Source organism: Orcinus orca, chromosome 5, assembly GCF_937001465.1.
Source record: "Orcinus orca chromosome 5, mOrcOrc1.1, whole genome shotgun sequence".
Lineage (NCBI taxonomy): Eukaryota > Metazoa > Chordata > Mammalia > Artiodactyla > Delphinidae > Orcinus > Orcinus orca.
Window position 1 is genome coordinate 12,153,305 of NC_064563.1, and position 16,626 is coordinate 12,169,930.

Sequence of the window (16,626 nt, forward strand, 5' to 3'; positions counted from 1 at the left end):
GCTGATTTACAATCCTAGGTGCCAGTGAGGAAGCACAAGGGATCCCGGCATTTGGTAAGGGGACCCGAGTGGAATACAAGTTATAACAGAGTGCTCGACTCAGAATCAGCAGAACTGGGCTCAGATCTGACTCCTTTCTGCTTTCTGACCTTACGCCAGTCACCTCTTCCCATTTATAAATGGGAATGACAACACTACCTCACTAGATGAAAGGAATAAACGTCCGGGGAAATACCTAGCAAGCAGGAGTGTCACTAAAAATCAACCCAAATACGTTATCCCTGCCAAACAACGTAGAGAGGCAGTGGGTTGATATTGCCAATAAACAACTCCTTAGCCTGATCTACAACAGCACTCATAAAAAACAGCTGCTATGACAGTAAGTAAGTATGATCTAGTTCTAAATTCAATCTCACGCTAAGAATTTTGGTCACTGTTATTTTCCAAATCAGCAGTGTTACAATTAAAAAAAATTATTTTTAAACCATAAATTTGTGATCTCAAATGACTGTATAGCAACTAGTAAACTTACTTTTGTCATGCTCTCAGAGTCCAAAGATGTTTCATTATATTATAAAATGTCTATTCCCTTTTAGGAATAAATGTAAAGTTTAGTAGTCATCGTGATGTTTTATTAAAAAATGCTGGGTGGCGTAAAATAATGCCTCACAGGATTGACTACAGTTTTACTTTCCTTAGCACAGGATGAACTCAAACTGGCAGAATGATATGGGAAACCACCTCTGGCCAGACAAGGGATATGGCAACAGACGGCAGGCTGAAAGTGGTATGGAAGGCCAAGGAGACCCCCAAATCTAGGCCTCAAGGGAACCTGCACTGCTCTAGCAGAAAATCTCAGCAGTCTACAGAGTGCCAGGGCTGTTTGTTTAATCCAGCTTTGCTTCAAGCACCATCATATCAGACGGCACTGAAGGTAATTAAGAGCCTAGTTTCAGGGGTCAGAAAGGTCTGAGTGATCACCATAGCTTAATGTCACTTAACCAGCTTTGCCCCTTTTGGTAAGCTCCTAAACCTAAGCCCCTAAAGCTCAGGTTTCCCAATGTTGAAGATGGGATTAATGATACCTATACCTCACTGGGCTGTTTCAATGACATGATGCATGTAAACCATTTGGTACAGGGCCTGGCACACAGCGTCAATTACTATTAATAAGTGGTTCACTCATTTTTCTTTTTCCATTTGAGGTAATACATACTCAAAGAAAAGCTGGAAAATTACAAGGAAATTATAAAGAAAAATCATCCAACGACTCCTGAAACTTTTAGGATTACAAACCTCAGATTTTAAGATTCCCCAGCAAATTGTTTTTGATAGATCCAAACTGTTTTCTAAAAGGTCTAACAATTTATAGTTCCATGAACCAAATATGACTGCACCCATTTCTGTACATTCAAAAATGGCTCACCTTTATTTTGTAGGTACTTATGCTCAGAAGCACTGAAGAACTAAAGAAAGTTCCCAACCTCAAAATGATCACTGGGACTACAGAATAAACACTGGAGACTCTGTGTCCTTCTCTCTCCAAGAGGCTACCTGGGAAGTATCCGTGTCTGCAAAGATTCAGGGAGCAGCCTCTGAGCTATGTGGGCTCTGAGCTATGTGGGCTTTCTCCTTTTTTCAGAGCAGAACCATCCCAGTTAACCCTCAACAAGTTTAGCAAATGTTTCCTAACTCCTGGGTAGATCTCCAATTAGGCAAAATAGAATGTTGGTGAAACCTCTGAAATAATCTTCTACTAATCCCTTTAACATAACTTCTAAATTTTCTCCCAAAGATTCCTCTGCCTTTAGGTTTTCAAGCTTTAAAAGGGCTAAACCAGGTGGAACTTCAGCGTGCACAAAATTGGTAACTTCATGCAAACGTCGGAGTACGTGTACATAAATAAGCATAAGGATGTGTACGTTTGTATATTATGCATATGTATTATATAAATATAAACGGAATATCGTATATGTGATTGCTGAACCAAGTAAAACTCGTAATTTCCACGCAAAAGTAGAATGTTGGATCTGAAAGGAATCTTGTAAATCATCTCTCATCCAACCCTCTTTCAGTCAGAAGAGGAAATAAGGCCCAAAGAATGTAAATGTCCAGCCCCCAGAGTTAGTTCCCAACGGTCATCTTCTGAGCCCAGATCTGCTTCTAAATAGTGGTTTTCTCACAGCATTCCTTCTCTACCAAGATTTGAATAAATGCCTAGTAATGGTGCAATACTCCCATGAAACCCCGTTTTACCAAGACAGGCACTAGTACTGCTTTCGAGACAAATCACTTTTTATTTGCATTTCCCATTAAGGTATACAAAGGCCTCATGGTAGTAACTCTGCATGCTGATGCCATTTCTTTTACAAAGAAGAAACTGTGGTTCACGCAAGTTAAGTAATTTGTTCATAGGCTTGGGGACAGACAGGCTCTTCATTTCCTAGGTGTGTGATTTTGGTCAAGATACGTGACTCGCTGTATCTCAGTTTAAAGATTAATAATATGGAATAACATCTAAAGTCCCAAGGTTGATGGAAGAATTATACTTAGCGAAATACCTGATTGTAGTTATATAATATTATCAATACATGCTTGGCAAACACAGGACTAGAACTCAACCTGCGTAACAGATCTTGTTTGGTCCTTTCGACAACACAATTTAGGGCATTTGAAGACAATCTAGGGTGAGGAAGAGGCGGGGATGTACCTGAATAGCCGAGTGCAGCCAGAACTACAAGCTACGCGTCGCCCAGAGCTCACGGTCACTCGGTGAAATCACTATTCCAGGGGAGCTTTTCGTCAGTCACCGGGGAGGCAGGGAGGGACGTTCCGGAGTCCGAGCAGTTCCCGCCGCCACCTCTGACTCACAAAGCGCGCCCGCTTTTCCGCAGCGTCGCCGAGGGGCAGGGCCGACGCTACCTAGGCCGGCCGCCGCCCGCTGCGGGGTCTGGTTAAGGCCTCTCTAAGGCCCGCGGACGTGAGGCAGGTAACCAACCCCTCAGTAAGGAACCTCCAGGCCACCGCCGCCTCTGGGACTCAGCTCGCAGAGTAGGGACAAGCTCCGCCCCCGGCGCCGGAGAGCTTCCGGTGTTCCCCCAGGTGGCGCAGCAGCCGCGCGAGCGAACCTCACATATTATTGGTCGCTGCCGTCCGATGGGCGGGGCGGGGCGCGACCTCAAGGAGCAGCCACCGCCGTCCGCTCGTGTCTCCGCCCCCTAGCTCCGCCATCTCCATGGTGACCGCTACCCGGTCACCCGTTTGACCTCAAACCCTGAGTTGCGTCATTGTCTCTGAGCCGGAAGCGGTCATTCCTGCGCAGGTGCACTGCGACAACGCCCAGCTGGGCCGGCGTCCTAGAAGTTGGATCGGTCCCGGCCTGGGTCGGACGGCGGAGGTGACAGACCTCTGCTCGCCCCAGTAACGATGGCGGTGTTTCACGACGAGGTGGAGATTGAGGACTTCCAATATGACGAGGACTCGGAGACGTACTTCTACCCTTGTCCGTGTGGAGATAACTTCTGCATCACCAAGGTAACTCGGGGACCCGCCCGGCGACTCCAAGGAGCAGGCGCGCTTTCGCTCTGCCGAGTTCCTGCCGCCGATCCACGCGGCTCATAGTTATCCACGTCCTTTTTTATCTGTTTCTGAATTCCCCCAAATTTGATACTCCGCGCTGTCGGCGGCACTTGGTTCTGGCCTTTAGTCGGGCCGGAGCGGGGAGGGGAGGGTGTGGATGGCGCCATCCTTCCCAACTTAAGCTTCCACTTCCTGGGGTACTCTTTTGGAGGAAGGTATGTGTTTTTGTCTTCCTGGGGGTTTTGAGGCGACTGAACCTTGACTCACTCTCCTGGGTGTTTATCCCAAGTGACGCTTGCAGGGAAGAGTGGGGCTGGCATTTCTCTTGGAAGATGCTTTTGGTCCTCACATGCCTTGTGGGGAGGCCAGCCTCAAAGGAGCTTGCCCACAGAGATGGGAGGGTTTGGGAGAAGGAGATCGCCAAGAGAAGACTATGCTGACCGTGCGGTGTTCGATTTTGTTATAGGAAGATTTGGAGAATGGGGAAGACGTGGCAACGTGCCCTAGCTGCTCTCTCATTATAAAAGTGATTTATGACAAAGTAAGGAGTCAAATTTTAAAAGGTGGGGGGAGGGTTGCAGGCACCTAGAGTAGTCTGCCTGTGATAGGTAGGTGCAGAATGTTTTCTAATCTTGTGTTAGGTAAATGCTGTGTTTTTTAAAACAAATTTTTAAAACCATTAATAAGCAGCTGTATGGTAAATTAAAATTTTAAAAGCTCAAATTGATTAACTCTTTTAGCTTTGGAGAAGGCAGTAAAGAAAACTGTTCTGTATCTAGTGAATATTATGATTACTTATTAAATAGAGGGAAATAATTATAAAGATTATTTAATTGACAGTGTTTATTCCTCCCTTATTTAATAAGCAATTAAAATTGTTTAGAGCTCTTGGACTTACTTTGAGGGAACATTTGTATAGTGTCTCTTACCTGGCTTATACGTCGAACTCTGCATTATCTTGTTTGAGATGTAAGTCATAGTTGCAATTTTACAATTTTCATTTTAGTCTTTAGTTGTCCTGCTGTTTTCACCCAAGGATATTAACAATAGAAAACAAAATAAATGCCCATCTCCACCCCAACTTTTGGTCATTACTTTGAATGGAGTCTTAACATCATAAGAAGCTTAACATTCTTTTCTCTGGGTTTTGTTTTTTGTTTTTGTTGTTGTTTTTGAGATATAATTGTCATATAACAAAGCTTAACATTCTTAAGGATGAACTCTAAAATGAGTACAGGCAAGGTGGGGGAACAAGGCACTTAGCCTCATGACATAAGCAGGCTATAAGTTAGACTACACTTAAGAGGTTTACTGATTTATTCTTGCATTTAAGTGTGTTCTGGAACAAAACGAAAACAGGGTAAAGGTGAGCAGGAGTGCTGGTATGAGAAGAGATAGCAATTTTAAATCGGGTGATCACGCACTGTAGCTTGTTTAGTAGCATCCCTGACCTCTACCCATTAGATGCCAGTAGCACCCCACAGTATGTCAACCCAGAATGTCTCCACACATTGCCAAATATCCCCAGAGACAAAAGCAACGCCTCCTCCCCGCTACCCCTTGAGAACCTTGTGTTAGAGCAGGAAGGCACAGGGCCATTTTAAAGAATGTGGAGCATTGTGTTGTTGGTGGACCATAAACTCCAAAGAACACAGTGGGAGGGTTCCAGGTGCTGGGCAGGAGTCAGAGATCGATAGGGACAGAATACAGGCAGATCCTTACGGGGATCAGACTGCAGGAGATGAGGGGTAACCTGGGAGGCAGAGGTTTCCTGGACTGGCTGGTGTAAGCCAGGCTAAATCATCAGAGATTGAACTTCATTTACAAAATAGCTAATTTGCAGATTATCTATGTTGGGAAACATAAAGAGCTATCCCTTTAGTTGAAAAAAGTAATTACTTTGAAGAGGGTAGGTATTTGAGTGACCAAATATTGAAGTGGAGAAGTAGTAGTGCAAATAGTAATTAATACAGAAACTTAAAAGGTGTGACGTCTGTTTTATAAATGTGATTTCTGAGAAATGGGTGCTCTGTAGTGACGAGGGACATGTTTGTTTATAAGGTAAGGTGCATTAAATATGAATTCAGAACTAAAAACTGATACATTTGTAAGATTATGATTCTGATGCTGGCATTGACTCATTGAACAAGAATGAAGTGATAGAGCAAAGGAAAAACTTAGATTAGCAGAGCTGGATTGATTCTGTAACAAAATGAGTATACCATTGATGCATCTGTGACACAGACACTCCGTGATTAATAAAATTTCTTGTTCTGTCTTAGGATCAGTTTATGTGTGGAGAGACAGTCCCGACCCCTTCCACCAACAAAGAGCTAGTTAAGTGCTGAAGCAGACTTTAGGATTCCAAAGCCTGAATTTTGGGGAATGAGCCAAATTGGAAAAATCAAATGCAAAGTCACTGGCTTCTTCATGGGGACAGTCATTTTGTAGTTTGGTGTTCCGTAGAGTGTGGATTCTTTCCATCGGCTGCCAAGTTCATCTCCAGTTGAAGAAGCAAGTCCACCACATGACATACCCGGATTTTGTGCCAAAACTTTGAATTGGATGGGCTCTTAATTTTCCATCTGAACTTAAAGGAAGATAATTTCAAATCAGTGCTTTCTTTTGCTCAATTTTGTTATTTTTATATCTTACACCTAATTACTTCATTATCTGACAACAGCTTCATCTACCTCAAAGTCATTAGGATTTGTTAATTTAAAAAAAGATTTTATTTTTTAGTTGGTTATTAAGATTATTAAAATCAGCCCTTTCTTTGTAGTTTGACATCAGCTGCTGTTCTAAACTGAGGGAAATCAGTTGCCTTTTGTCAGTCGGGACTGTACCTTCAGTTGGCCAGGCCAGTTTTCAAGAGCTGGCCATGAGTCAGATGTCTGTGTTCTGTTAAGCATGTCATTTCCATTATACTTCATACACTGGGTTCTGGTCATGGTGTTAAAGAGAAAATATACTGAGCTCACAATTTTTCCAGAGTTAAAAGGTAGTGAGTTAGGAAGAAAAGTCAAAAAGTGAAATGGTCAAAGAATGTGGAATTTCCTTATCAATATTCTGCATGTTCCTTGAAAATCAGGACAAGATAAAAACAAAAACAGCCAAAGAAAGTGAAATTGGTAACAGAGGAGAGGAGAAAAATATGTCTACTTTTAGTAAATTAACTGCCTGAGTGGTTTCGTGAGAACAGAGCTAGTAACATTTCTGTATCTGGGTTCTTGTGTGTGTATTTGTTTTTAGATAAGGCTAAGGAAATTTCACTCTAGGTAGGGGTTAATGTCAAGTCTTCATGGCTAGCGGCCCTGCTTTCAGCATTACCACCAAATCGAGTTACTAGTCCTAAAAGGTAAAGCTTCGACAGCAACTCTTGTATTTGCTGAGGAGGAACTTAAAAATGAGATGCCTGTTCCAATTAAATATGCCCCTGAGGGCACATCTAATAAGCCTCTATAAGCTGCAACCACATCAGACATTCACTCTTGCCCTGGAGAAAAAGAAACATACAAAGATAGGGTATCGGTCTTCCTTTGCTACAGCCCTGAGAATAGCAAGAAATAGAACCATTTGCACAGAAATTCCAAAATTCCCTTTATATACACACCTCTGCTGTGTGTACATAAAGTTAAAGTCACCTATGTTTGGTGGGTTGCTCTGTAAATGGCTTCTGCAGTTAGAAAAATAGCTTCCCAGCATGTGAGCATTTTATTACTAACTGATAAATGTGCAGCATACTCATTGGGGGTTTAAATTAAAACAGGCCAGTGGCCTTTTTTCCCCTGCCAACAGCATGGCTATGTGAAGCCATTAGGCCGAGACATAAATCACCAAAAACTGTATGCCAGAACTGCTTGGTACATTATGTGAAGCATACGGCATGTTGATGTGTTGAGAAATCTCATCGCTATTTGGGACACTGACACCCCAGAAGTAATCCACAGTTGCTTTGGAACGAGTGACGGCTCAGGTGAACAGAGCAGGGTGTGTGCTGACTGGTGGGGATGAGCTACAGAGAGAAACGAACTGTCCCATACTCAGATCTGATGGTTTCGTAGATACTGGTAACTGATGATGAATTTCAAACAAGAACAGACATCCCTGATGTCACTTACACTGTGAGCGTAGAAGAGCAGGAAGAAAAGTTGCCCAAGTCCAAACGTCCCAGGAGAAAAGCCAATGCTACTGGCGATTGGTGATAATCTGTGATAACGGGAATGATTTCATTCCAAAGCAGCTGAGTTGCTAAATCTGTTAACTGCAAAAGAACACATCAGGATTTAATCCTGTGTTAAGCAGAAAGTAAAACCAGGGTCTTACAGATATGACTCGAGTTCAGTGTGGTGTATATGCCTTGTTTAGCTTCACAGACATTTCAGAGACCCTCTGAGGACTGAGGTGTAATCCAGGCTCTGTCTCTTGCTACCTTGGTAATCTTTGGCAAGACCAGTGGATTCCTCATCCGTACGATTAGGAGACTTGATCAGGGTATTTCTAAACTCAGTACTATAATTTCAGGCTTCATAGTTTGCAGGAGCTGGAATGGTAATTGAAACCTTTTTAAACTAAACACGAGCTGAAGATGAATTACAGAGAAAGACACTCCATCCTTCAGTAACTCCATGTCAAAGGATTCTGCATATACTTTAGTGTACACAGTCAGAAACCTTTTTATTGGAAAGCACCCAACATTTTTGACAACTGTACGTATTAATTTATTACCAGAATAAATTGTATTGGCATGCTAAATAAAGCCAGATTATTTACATCCATTTGTTTTCATGTAGTTTTTCTTCCCCTAAATACGACCATTATGTATTAAAAGGTTATAATGTGATTTTTATATGAGGTAGAAATCTTTAACCCGCTTTAGAACTTTGTAAGGTTTCTGTTATGGACAGTACAGTTTTTAAGTAGGAAAGAAATTGCCACTGTTTCTACTGTTTGGCCACGTGGGTTTCAGTTCTGGATTTTTATTGTTATTTGGGAAAAAAATAGCTTTGAAGTAAGCGGCAGAAAGGCAGATATAGTTGACTGTAAGTAATTCAGTTTATTGCTGGGAAGGAAGGCTGGTATTTAAGACTGATGATCAGTTCTTACAGTGCTTTGAGAGCCCAGCTCTAGTTAGGGCACAGTTTGAATCTCAGTTCCGCCACTGTGATCTTGGACAGGTCTCTTTTTGTATCTCTATGTCCTGGTCTGTGAAATGTAGACCATAATAGTACCTTTTCCCCAGCGTTGCCCTGTGGATTCCTTCATTCAGCAAGGGTCTGTGGAGTGCTTGCCACATGGTGGACACTAAGTGAGGAAGACAGGTAGGTTTCTGCCATCGTGGAGCTTCCTTGCAACTAGAAGAGAGGAAATAAGAGAACAGGCTGTGTTTAGGGCCCAGGAGGAAACAAACCACGTGATGTGATACAGGTGCCTTTCTAAAGAATAGATGAAAGGCTTCTCAGGTCTGGCACCTTTTCTGAGACCTGAAGGATGAGAATGAAGCAGCCTTGTGAAAATGATTACATTAGCTAATGACTAAAACATTTAGCACAATGCCTGTCATACGTGCAAAAGCAAAAAGTTATCTAATACCAAAAGGAATTCATTGTTTTGAGCACTGACAATATTATTAGAATAAATACGAAAAGTGCAAAGTACTGGACACCCTTTGCCCACACGTACTGAATCTCTCTGGGCTTGGGTTTTGACAAGCCCTCCAGGTGGTTCTGATGCAGCTAACTTTGAGAAGCACGGGTTGAGCACTGGCGTTCCAACTTGGCAATGCACTGGAACCACCTGAGGAGCTTTTAAAAGCCGTGCTGCCCAAGAGAGGCTGATTTATTTGCTCTAGGTGCAGCTTGGACGTCAGGAATAGTACAGTCTCCCTTGTGATTCTAACGTGCAGACCAAGCTGAGAACCACTAGACTCAGCTGGAAAAGAAAATTCATAATCACAAAGCAAGAAGGATCCAGTTTTTTCAATGGTCACACCTTGTTTGCACGTGAAACAGGAGTGGGCTCAGTTGGCCACTTGCTTTGTGTCCAGACATACAATCAGCCTTAACAAGTGACCGCAGAGCCCAAGCTGGGCTAATGACCCCAGTGGGAGAGCCCCAATCTGGGTAGCCCCCTAGCTGCGCCCCCTGCTTAAACAATCACATTTTCCCAGAACACACTCTGGCTGCTAATTACACACCTTACAGAAGTGACAGCTTCTGCATGTGTAAGTAATTAGGATTGCTTTAACTCCATTCCCTACTTCCTACAAAGCAAATTGCTCATGATTACATACTACATTGGGAAACCATTTTACAAATTATTCCTTCTTAAGAGTTTAAAACAAAGGACACATGAAAGGGACTTCCCTGGTGGCGCAGTGGTTAAGAATACACCTGCCAATGCAGGGGACACGGGTTCGAGCCCTGATCCAGGAAGATCCCACATGCCACGGATCAACTAAGCCCATGCACCACAACTACTGAGCCTGCACTCTAGAGCCCGGGAACCACAACTACTGAGCCCACATGCTGCAGCTGCTGAAACCCGTGTGCTTAGAGCCTGTTCTCAGCAACAAGAGAAGCCACTGCAATGAGAAGCCTGCACACCACAACCAAGAGTAGCCCCTGCTCACCACAACTAGAGAAAGCTCACACGCAGCAACAAAGACCCAACGTGGCCAAAAATAAATAAATAAAATAATTTATATGTTTTCAAAAAGGACACATAAAAAAGAAATCACAGTTAAAAATACTAGCTCACAAAATTCTTAAAATGGAGGAGGGATATCCAAGGAAGGCAGCCACCTTGGTCCTGGCAAACGGGTATTTGATGGGGCAAGGGGTTCCATATGAGGTGACTCCCAAATAGAGGTGAATGTCTAGTAAGGGGTGGGGCATCTCAGTATGTGGCACAGAGCCCAGGCACTGCTTCAGGGGGTCAACACTTGGCACTGAGACAGGCAAGCAGGACCCAGTCACTAGGCAAAGATTTGGGGCTAGACTTCATTTTTAGAGGGGAATTGAGCTCTTTCCTGTACGTTTGGGCAAAGATTAACGCCAAGACTGAGGGTGCAGAAGAGGGGAAACAGACTCTTAATGGGCACCACCTGTGTTCTAGGCTCTTTCCATGAGGGCAGGACAGGGCACCCAGAGACACCCCAGAGGGCATTGGGTCCCAGTCTACTATCCCAAATGGCAGAACCTGGACTATTACTGTAGCCAGCAGGTATCTCTGAACTACCAACTGGTGATGATGAAAGAGTGAACTGGCGAGGATGGGGGCTTTGGACCATTTAATGAGATTAAGTGAAATAATACATGTAAAGCAGTGAGCACAGTGTTTGCACATAGTAAGAGCTCAATAAAGAATAGTTTAATCGTGCTTATTTTTTGCTCTATCAGAAATGACCCAAGACTTATGGTCTGAGGAACTTGCCTGAATTTAAAGGTTAAGACGGCACAGAACTCAGCCATGATGTGTCAGGGGTCAACCCAGAAAAGCAAAAGAGCCACGAGCAGTAGAGGACGTGGGATGTGTCTGAGGGTTAGACTTTATGTGGTTGTGCGGGCGAGAAGGAGGCATCAAGGCTGTTGTCTCTGCGTCTGGTCTTGAGACTAAAGTAGCTACACGTCAGCCAAACTTGGTGTGAACGAAAGAAAATACAAACTGGAGCTGCATCTGTCTCTCCCCACTGCCAGCCTTGACTCAGTGGGTGATGTCTGTAGGAGGCTGGCACCCTTCCCCAGGGAACTGCATAAGTAGTTGGCGCAGAAGAAGGCAGAGATGGCAACAGTGTGTGTGAGCACCCACTGACCTGCTGCCCTGCTCCAACCTTCCGAACATAAAAATATGTCTGCTGCTTTCCTTCTCATTTCCAATTTTTTTTTTGGCCATGCAGCTTGCGGGATCTTAGTTCCCCGACCAGGGATTGAACCCGAGCCCTGGCAGTGAGAGCACCGAGTCCTAACCACTGGACCACCCTCATCTCCAAATCTTGCACAAAATTTCTCTGGTGGTCGATGCTCACCCCGGACCATACAGAGAAAGGAATTCTGCAAACTGTAGTCCTATAGTCCCAGTTTAGCCGATTGCCACCATACACAATGTTGGGGAAGCCGAGGCAGGGGTGGGACACCATTTTTGTTTTTAAACAGGTAAAGTGATAATAGCATGACGTCGTTTAGATCACACTGTGGTGTTGATTTCATTATCCCCATGTTAACTGAAACATTAGATCAAGTCAGCCTCTCTTGCTGGCCAGACATCAGACAACAGTTCCATGAGATTAATTTTTGCTACACTTGCGTTGTGAGATGAACAAGGTTTTGGCTGTGTTTTCTGCATTCAAATTTAGAGCAATGTCATTCTAGTAATAATAGGTTAATATTTCCAAAGTCTGCTCTATATATCCACATGAAGGGATTTATTAGCTCTAATTCTAGAGAGAAATGGGACATATGTTCATACAATGTCATTCAAAGTGAGATGTAATACCCCTGGGAACCTAGACTACCCGCCCCCCCACCTCCCCTTACTGATGGGTCTGGTTTCCTGGTTGCCGGAATTTGGGGATGATGCGTTTTGAGTGTTTTTATTGCAACAAATTCCCTGATACATTTCAGTGGTGTCCAACAGTTTGTTATCCAGACCGTTTCAAATCAGGTGAGAAGCTCACACATTAAGTCTGACATGATCTGCATGGCCAGGCCTGAAAACTTGAACTTTGGACCTTGAACAGAATCTGCCAGATATAGTTTTTATATTCCTGGCAAAATATGGCCTACTCAGGACTTGTCCATCTAGCTTGGCTAAGCACTCGTCACATGATGCTGAGGTCAAGGGGAAAAACATCCGTGAAGTTAGACATAAAAAAGGACTCTCTGCTTGTAGAAGTGTTAAGGGTATTAGTAGTTACCCACCAAAATGGATAAGCAGTGTCATTCAACCAATAAAGATGCCGCAAGCATTTTCTGTTTATGAGTTAGGCCTAATCTTAACTTTAAGAACAGGATGGAAATGCTTTTCACCAATGAGTGACACAGATGTAGGTATTGGTAGCTAAATGAGTGGAAACTTTGTTCTCTTTGCCGAACACACCCCTTACTCATCAGGAATTGTAAGCAGTTAAGTACCATCTGGACATCATGAGGCAGAAGGGGGCCTGACCTCGGCCAGATGGCTCCTGTTTTCCTTGCTTGCACACGTGTTCCTCCCCATCTGTGGACTCAGTGGGGCAGGGCCCTGGGCAAAGTGGCCAAGGACAGTACTGGTCACCTGGGCAGGCCTTGGTCTCTCCACTGTAATACAGGGAGGGGGGAGGAGTTGAAGGAATGATTTCAGACATCTTAGCTCTGTTCTGATGTGACATTGAGTGGGTGAATGACTATTGCCAGTCTCCGATGAACTTGTCCTCTCGAGCCTGCAGGGGCCACCTTGAGGTGACAGCCGTGCTTTGGGCTGGGAAGCGGGGTCAGGAAGAGAGGAGTGGAGGCGGGGTCAGGAAGAGAGGAGTGGAGGAGAGCAGCCCTCGCAGGAATGACTGTGAATGACAGCGGCCAGGGCCTGTCGGGAGAGCCAGAGCCCCACTGGACACGAGTGTGGATAGCCCAAGCCCCGCCAGCTTGCAGAAGGACATGTGCGGCCAAAACCTCCCTGTCCCACGTGTCCTGTTTCCCAGGGGGCAGCCTACTTAATGCAAATGCCACCTGCGGGACCTTCAGCCCAGGTCTGGGGCAAACTCGCCCGCTGGTTACTGGCCTCAGCATCTCAAGACACACTTAGCCAGGCCTTTGAGTTCCAGGGCTGCCCTGTTTAACGTGGTAGCTAAAGTTCATATTTCAATTAAGAGGAAATAAAATTAAGAAGTCAATTCCTCAGCCATACTACCATATTTCAAGTACTCATGTACACTTGCTGCTGTGGCCTGTGGCTACCATATTGGACGGTCCAAGTAAAGAACATTTCCATCATCACAGGAAGTTCTACTGGAGAGCTCTGTTCCAGAATTCGCCAGGGTGCTCGTATACTGAAGAAACATAAAACACCTCTCTGGACTTCCTCTTCTTCTATTACGTTTCTTTCTTTGCTTGCATTGGAATATCTTGGCCATAGATTCTTTTTTTTTTAATTAATTAATTAATTTATTTATTTATCTTTGGCTGCATTTGGGTCTTCGTTGCTGCACGTGGGCTTTCTCTAGTTGCGGCGAGCGGGGGCTACTCTTTGTTGCGGTGCGCGGGCTTCTCATTGCAGTGGCTTCTCTTGTTGTGGAGCACAGGCTCTAGGTGTGCGGGCTTCAGTAGTTGTGGCTCACGGGCTCTAGAGCACAGGCTCAGTAGTTGTGGCGCATGGGCTTAGTTGCTCCGCGGCATGTGGGATCTTCCCGGACCAGGGCTCGAACCCGTGTCCCCCGCATTGACAGGCGGATTCTTAACCACTGCACCACCAGGGAAGTCCCCATAGATTCTTAGAGACATTTGATATCGAAGACCTGTGTTCAAGCCTCAGCTTCCCCACATCAAGTTTACGAGAGTTACTTAGTCTGTTTCTGTGTCAATAAAACGAGGATAATTAACCACCTCCCTGGGTTGGGAAAATCAGATGGGATAATAAACAGGAAGTTGCTGATAAGCCCTATGCACTGTACATATTCTCACCAAGCGATGCACAAAGAGAAAAGGGAGGGGTGATAGCCATTAAAATTCTGTCAAAAAAAGAGGTGGTTTTTGGAATAATATTGGTGGTTTTTCAGAAGGGACTGTAAAGGTAAAATAATGATACTTCCTCTGAGAAGAGAGGCCACTCCTTCCCACTCCCCTCTCCTTAGTGGGTCTTTTTGAAAACATTAATAGGCCTGATAAGAAGCCCAACCTTTTGATTTTATAATGCAAGGTCAAGGGCCTTCGGACCCTTAAAACCATAGACACACATTGTGCAAATGAACTCAGAGCCTCTGGAGGTGGACAGGAGACAATCACATGGTCCACCCATCTGTCTATCAAAGGAATGAGAGACGTTTTCATCGTTCCTTCTTCTACTTTACTGCATAAACTCATGGGAAATTCTGTCCAGACTCTGAAGTCACTTTCGTGTTACCTTAATGCACGTGAGTCTGGTAGTTCTTACCAATAATGAGTCATGTTCGCTCCCTTCTGTATTAGTACGGAGGGGTCTTTGTGTTGGCAGGATTGTTTTATTTCTCCAACAGGACCAAAGGAGACTTGAGTTTCCCATGCGGAGTGGAGGTGGCGAGGAGAAAGCCCCCCTCTGGAGGTGATGGGCTCAGATTGGAGGGAAAGGCTGGGTTTCTGGCTGATTTCCCCTCCTGGGACGCCAGCGTTTGAGACCCAACCAGAAGAGAGAAGGTGCTCTGGTTTTCAGGAGCCCAGTAGGGATGTAGCCCAGGAAAGGAGAGGAGTAGCCTGCTAAGTGTGTGGCAGACTCACTGTAACCCCAATCCTGTGATTTCTCCTATAAAAGTCCATGAAGTGAAATTTCTATTTTAAGTACTATGGGGCTTTGTCTTGCATGAGATTTCAAATCACTCTAACTTCAATGGCAACTAAGAAAAAGTCCTTTCAGTTTTCTAGAAGAAGCTGGGAAGGAGCCCCAAGTCCTACTGTGAATTAGTTGGGGAAGCAGGTGGCAGATTCTGGGAGCCTGTGTGCCTTTTGCAAAAGGGGAGTTGGCGATCAAGTGGGCTGCAAAGGACGGAGCAGGGGGGCGAGGGGCCCGGGGGCTGTAAGAACAAAGGAGCCCGGGGGCAGACAAGGGAGGGACCAGCCCTGCCCACAAACCTGGGGTTCACATTTGGGGCCGAAAAGCAAGTCAGCCGACAATTTCAAGGAAGAATTTGGTCAAAACAAATATCTACAATGCATTTATTCCAATCAATATTCCTTCAAGGATTAGTAATTTTGCTACATCACGGGACATTCGACAACTGCTTTGCACATGTATACACTTTTGGACAACTTTCAGAATTTTCCATTATTTTCTGTTTATTTCTTATTCATATTTTGCCAATATTCTTGGTTCCACATTGTTTATAATTACAGGGGAGAGGCTCCGGGGCCGGGTACTGAGGGCAGGAAGGACAGAAATGTTGAAAAATAGGGGCTCCACTGGTACAAATTAAATGTTCAACAATAGTTTTATTGTTTATTTTATTGTTTTGTCTCATTCTATAAGTAATGCAGCCCCATTATAGGAAAAACAAAAGAAAATAAAGAACAAGAGCTCCTATAATTCCAACTTCCCTTGCCTCATTCCATTTCTGTTCCTCCCAGGGGGATTCTTTTTTTTCTCCTAGGAGTTGAAGGCACAACAGCCCTCAGACTGGCAGCCCCTCATTTCCCCCACCACAGACCAAGTTCAGGAGGCCTCCTGCCCTCAGTACCTGGCCCCAGAGCCTCTCCCCGGACACCCGCAGCTTGTCTGCACTTTGCTACACTCACTTTGTATTATACTTCAAAATTCTTAAATGTAATTTTTTTTTAGTTTATTTATTTATTTTTGGCTGAGTTGGGTCTTTGTTGCTGCACACGGGCTTTCTCTAGTTGCGGCGAGTGGGGGCTACTCTTCGTTGCAGTGCGGTGGCTTCTCTTGTTGCAGAGCATGGGCTCTAGGTGCATGGGCTTCAGTAGTTGTGGCACATGGGCTCAGTAGTTGTGGCGCACGGGCTTCGTTGCTCCGTGGCATGAGGGATCTTCCCAGATCAGGGCTCGAACCCATGTCCCCTGCATTGGCAGGTGAAGTCTTAACCACTGTGCCACTAGGGAAGTCCCCTTAAATGTAATTTTATATATGATCTTCTATCAGGTGTGTGTGTGTGTATGTGTATGTGTATGAAAGAAAGATACAGATACAGCAAGTGAGGGAGGGAAGGAAAGAGAGAGAGAGAAAGGGACAGAGACAGAGAGACAGGGACAGAGACAGAGAGAGACACAAGGTAGATCTTTGGTGTTAAAAGATCTACAGATTGGGGTCAAGGGAAGCCCTGGAAATTTGGAAGGGGCAAGGGGATGGTTAGGGCCTTCTATGTTCCCA

The 16,626-nt window shown here is 44.6% G+C and overlaps 2 protein-coding genes across 5 annotated transcripts in view; one reads left to right on the forward strand and one right to left on the reverse strand.

Moving 5' to 3' along the window:
• OXNAD1 (oxidoreductase NAD binding domain containing 1) overlaps window positions 1-3,204 on the reverse strand; it is a 55,750-nt gene extending 52,546 nt beyond the window's left edge. Inside the window, exon 1 of one of the 2 annotated variants that reach the window (XM_004271929.4) lies at window positions 2,711-3,204. The gene's annotated coding sequence lies outside the window, so the exon portion shown is untranslated. The remainder of the gene's footprint in view (window positions 1-2,710) is intronic. The other variant, XM_033431990.2, reaches the window with a different exon arrangement.
• Window positions 3,205-3,286: 82 nt separating this feature from the next.
• Window positions 3,287-16,626, forward strand: part of DPH3 (diphthamide biosynthesis 3) — a 62,026-nt gene continuing 48,686 nt past the window's right edge. Inside the window, exons 1-3 of one of the 3 annotated variants that reach the window (XM_004271930.4) lie at window positions 3,312-3,534; window positions 4,046-4,120; window positions 5,862-8,357. In XM_004271930.4, the coding sequence (XP_004271978.1) occupies window positions 3,427-3,534; window positions 4,046-4,120; window positions 5,862-5,927 (249 nt within the window). In that variant the 5' untranslated portion in view covers window positions 3,312-3,426 and the 3' untranslated portion in view covers window positions 5,928-8,357. Of the gene's footprint in view, window positions 3,535-4,045; window positions 4,121-5,861; window positions 8,358-16,626 lie in introns of those variants that run through there. The other 2 variants (XM_033431991.2, XM_004271931.4) reach the window with 2 other exon arrangements.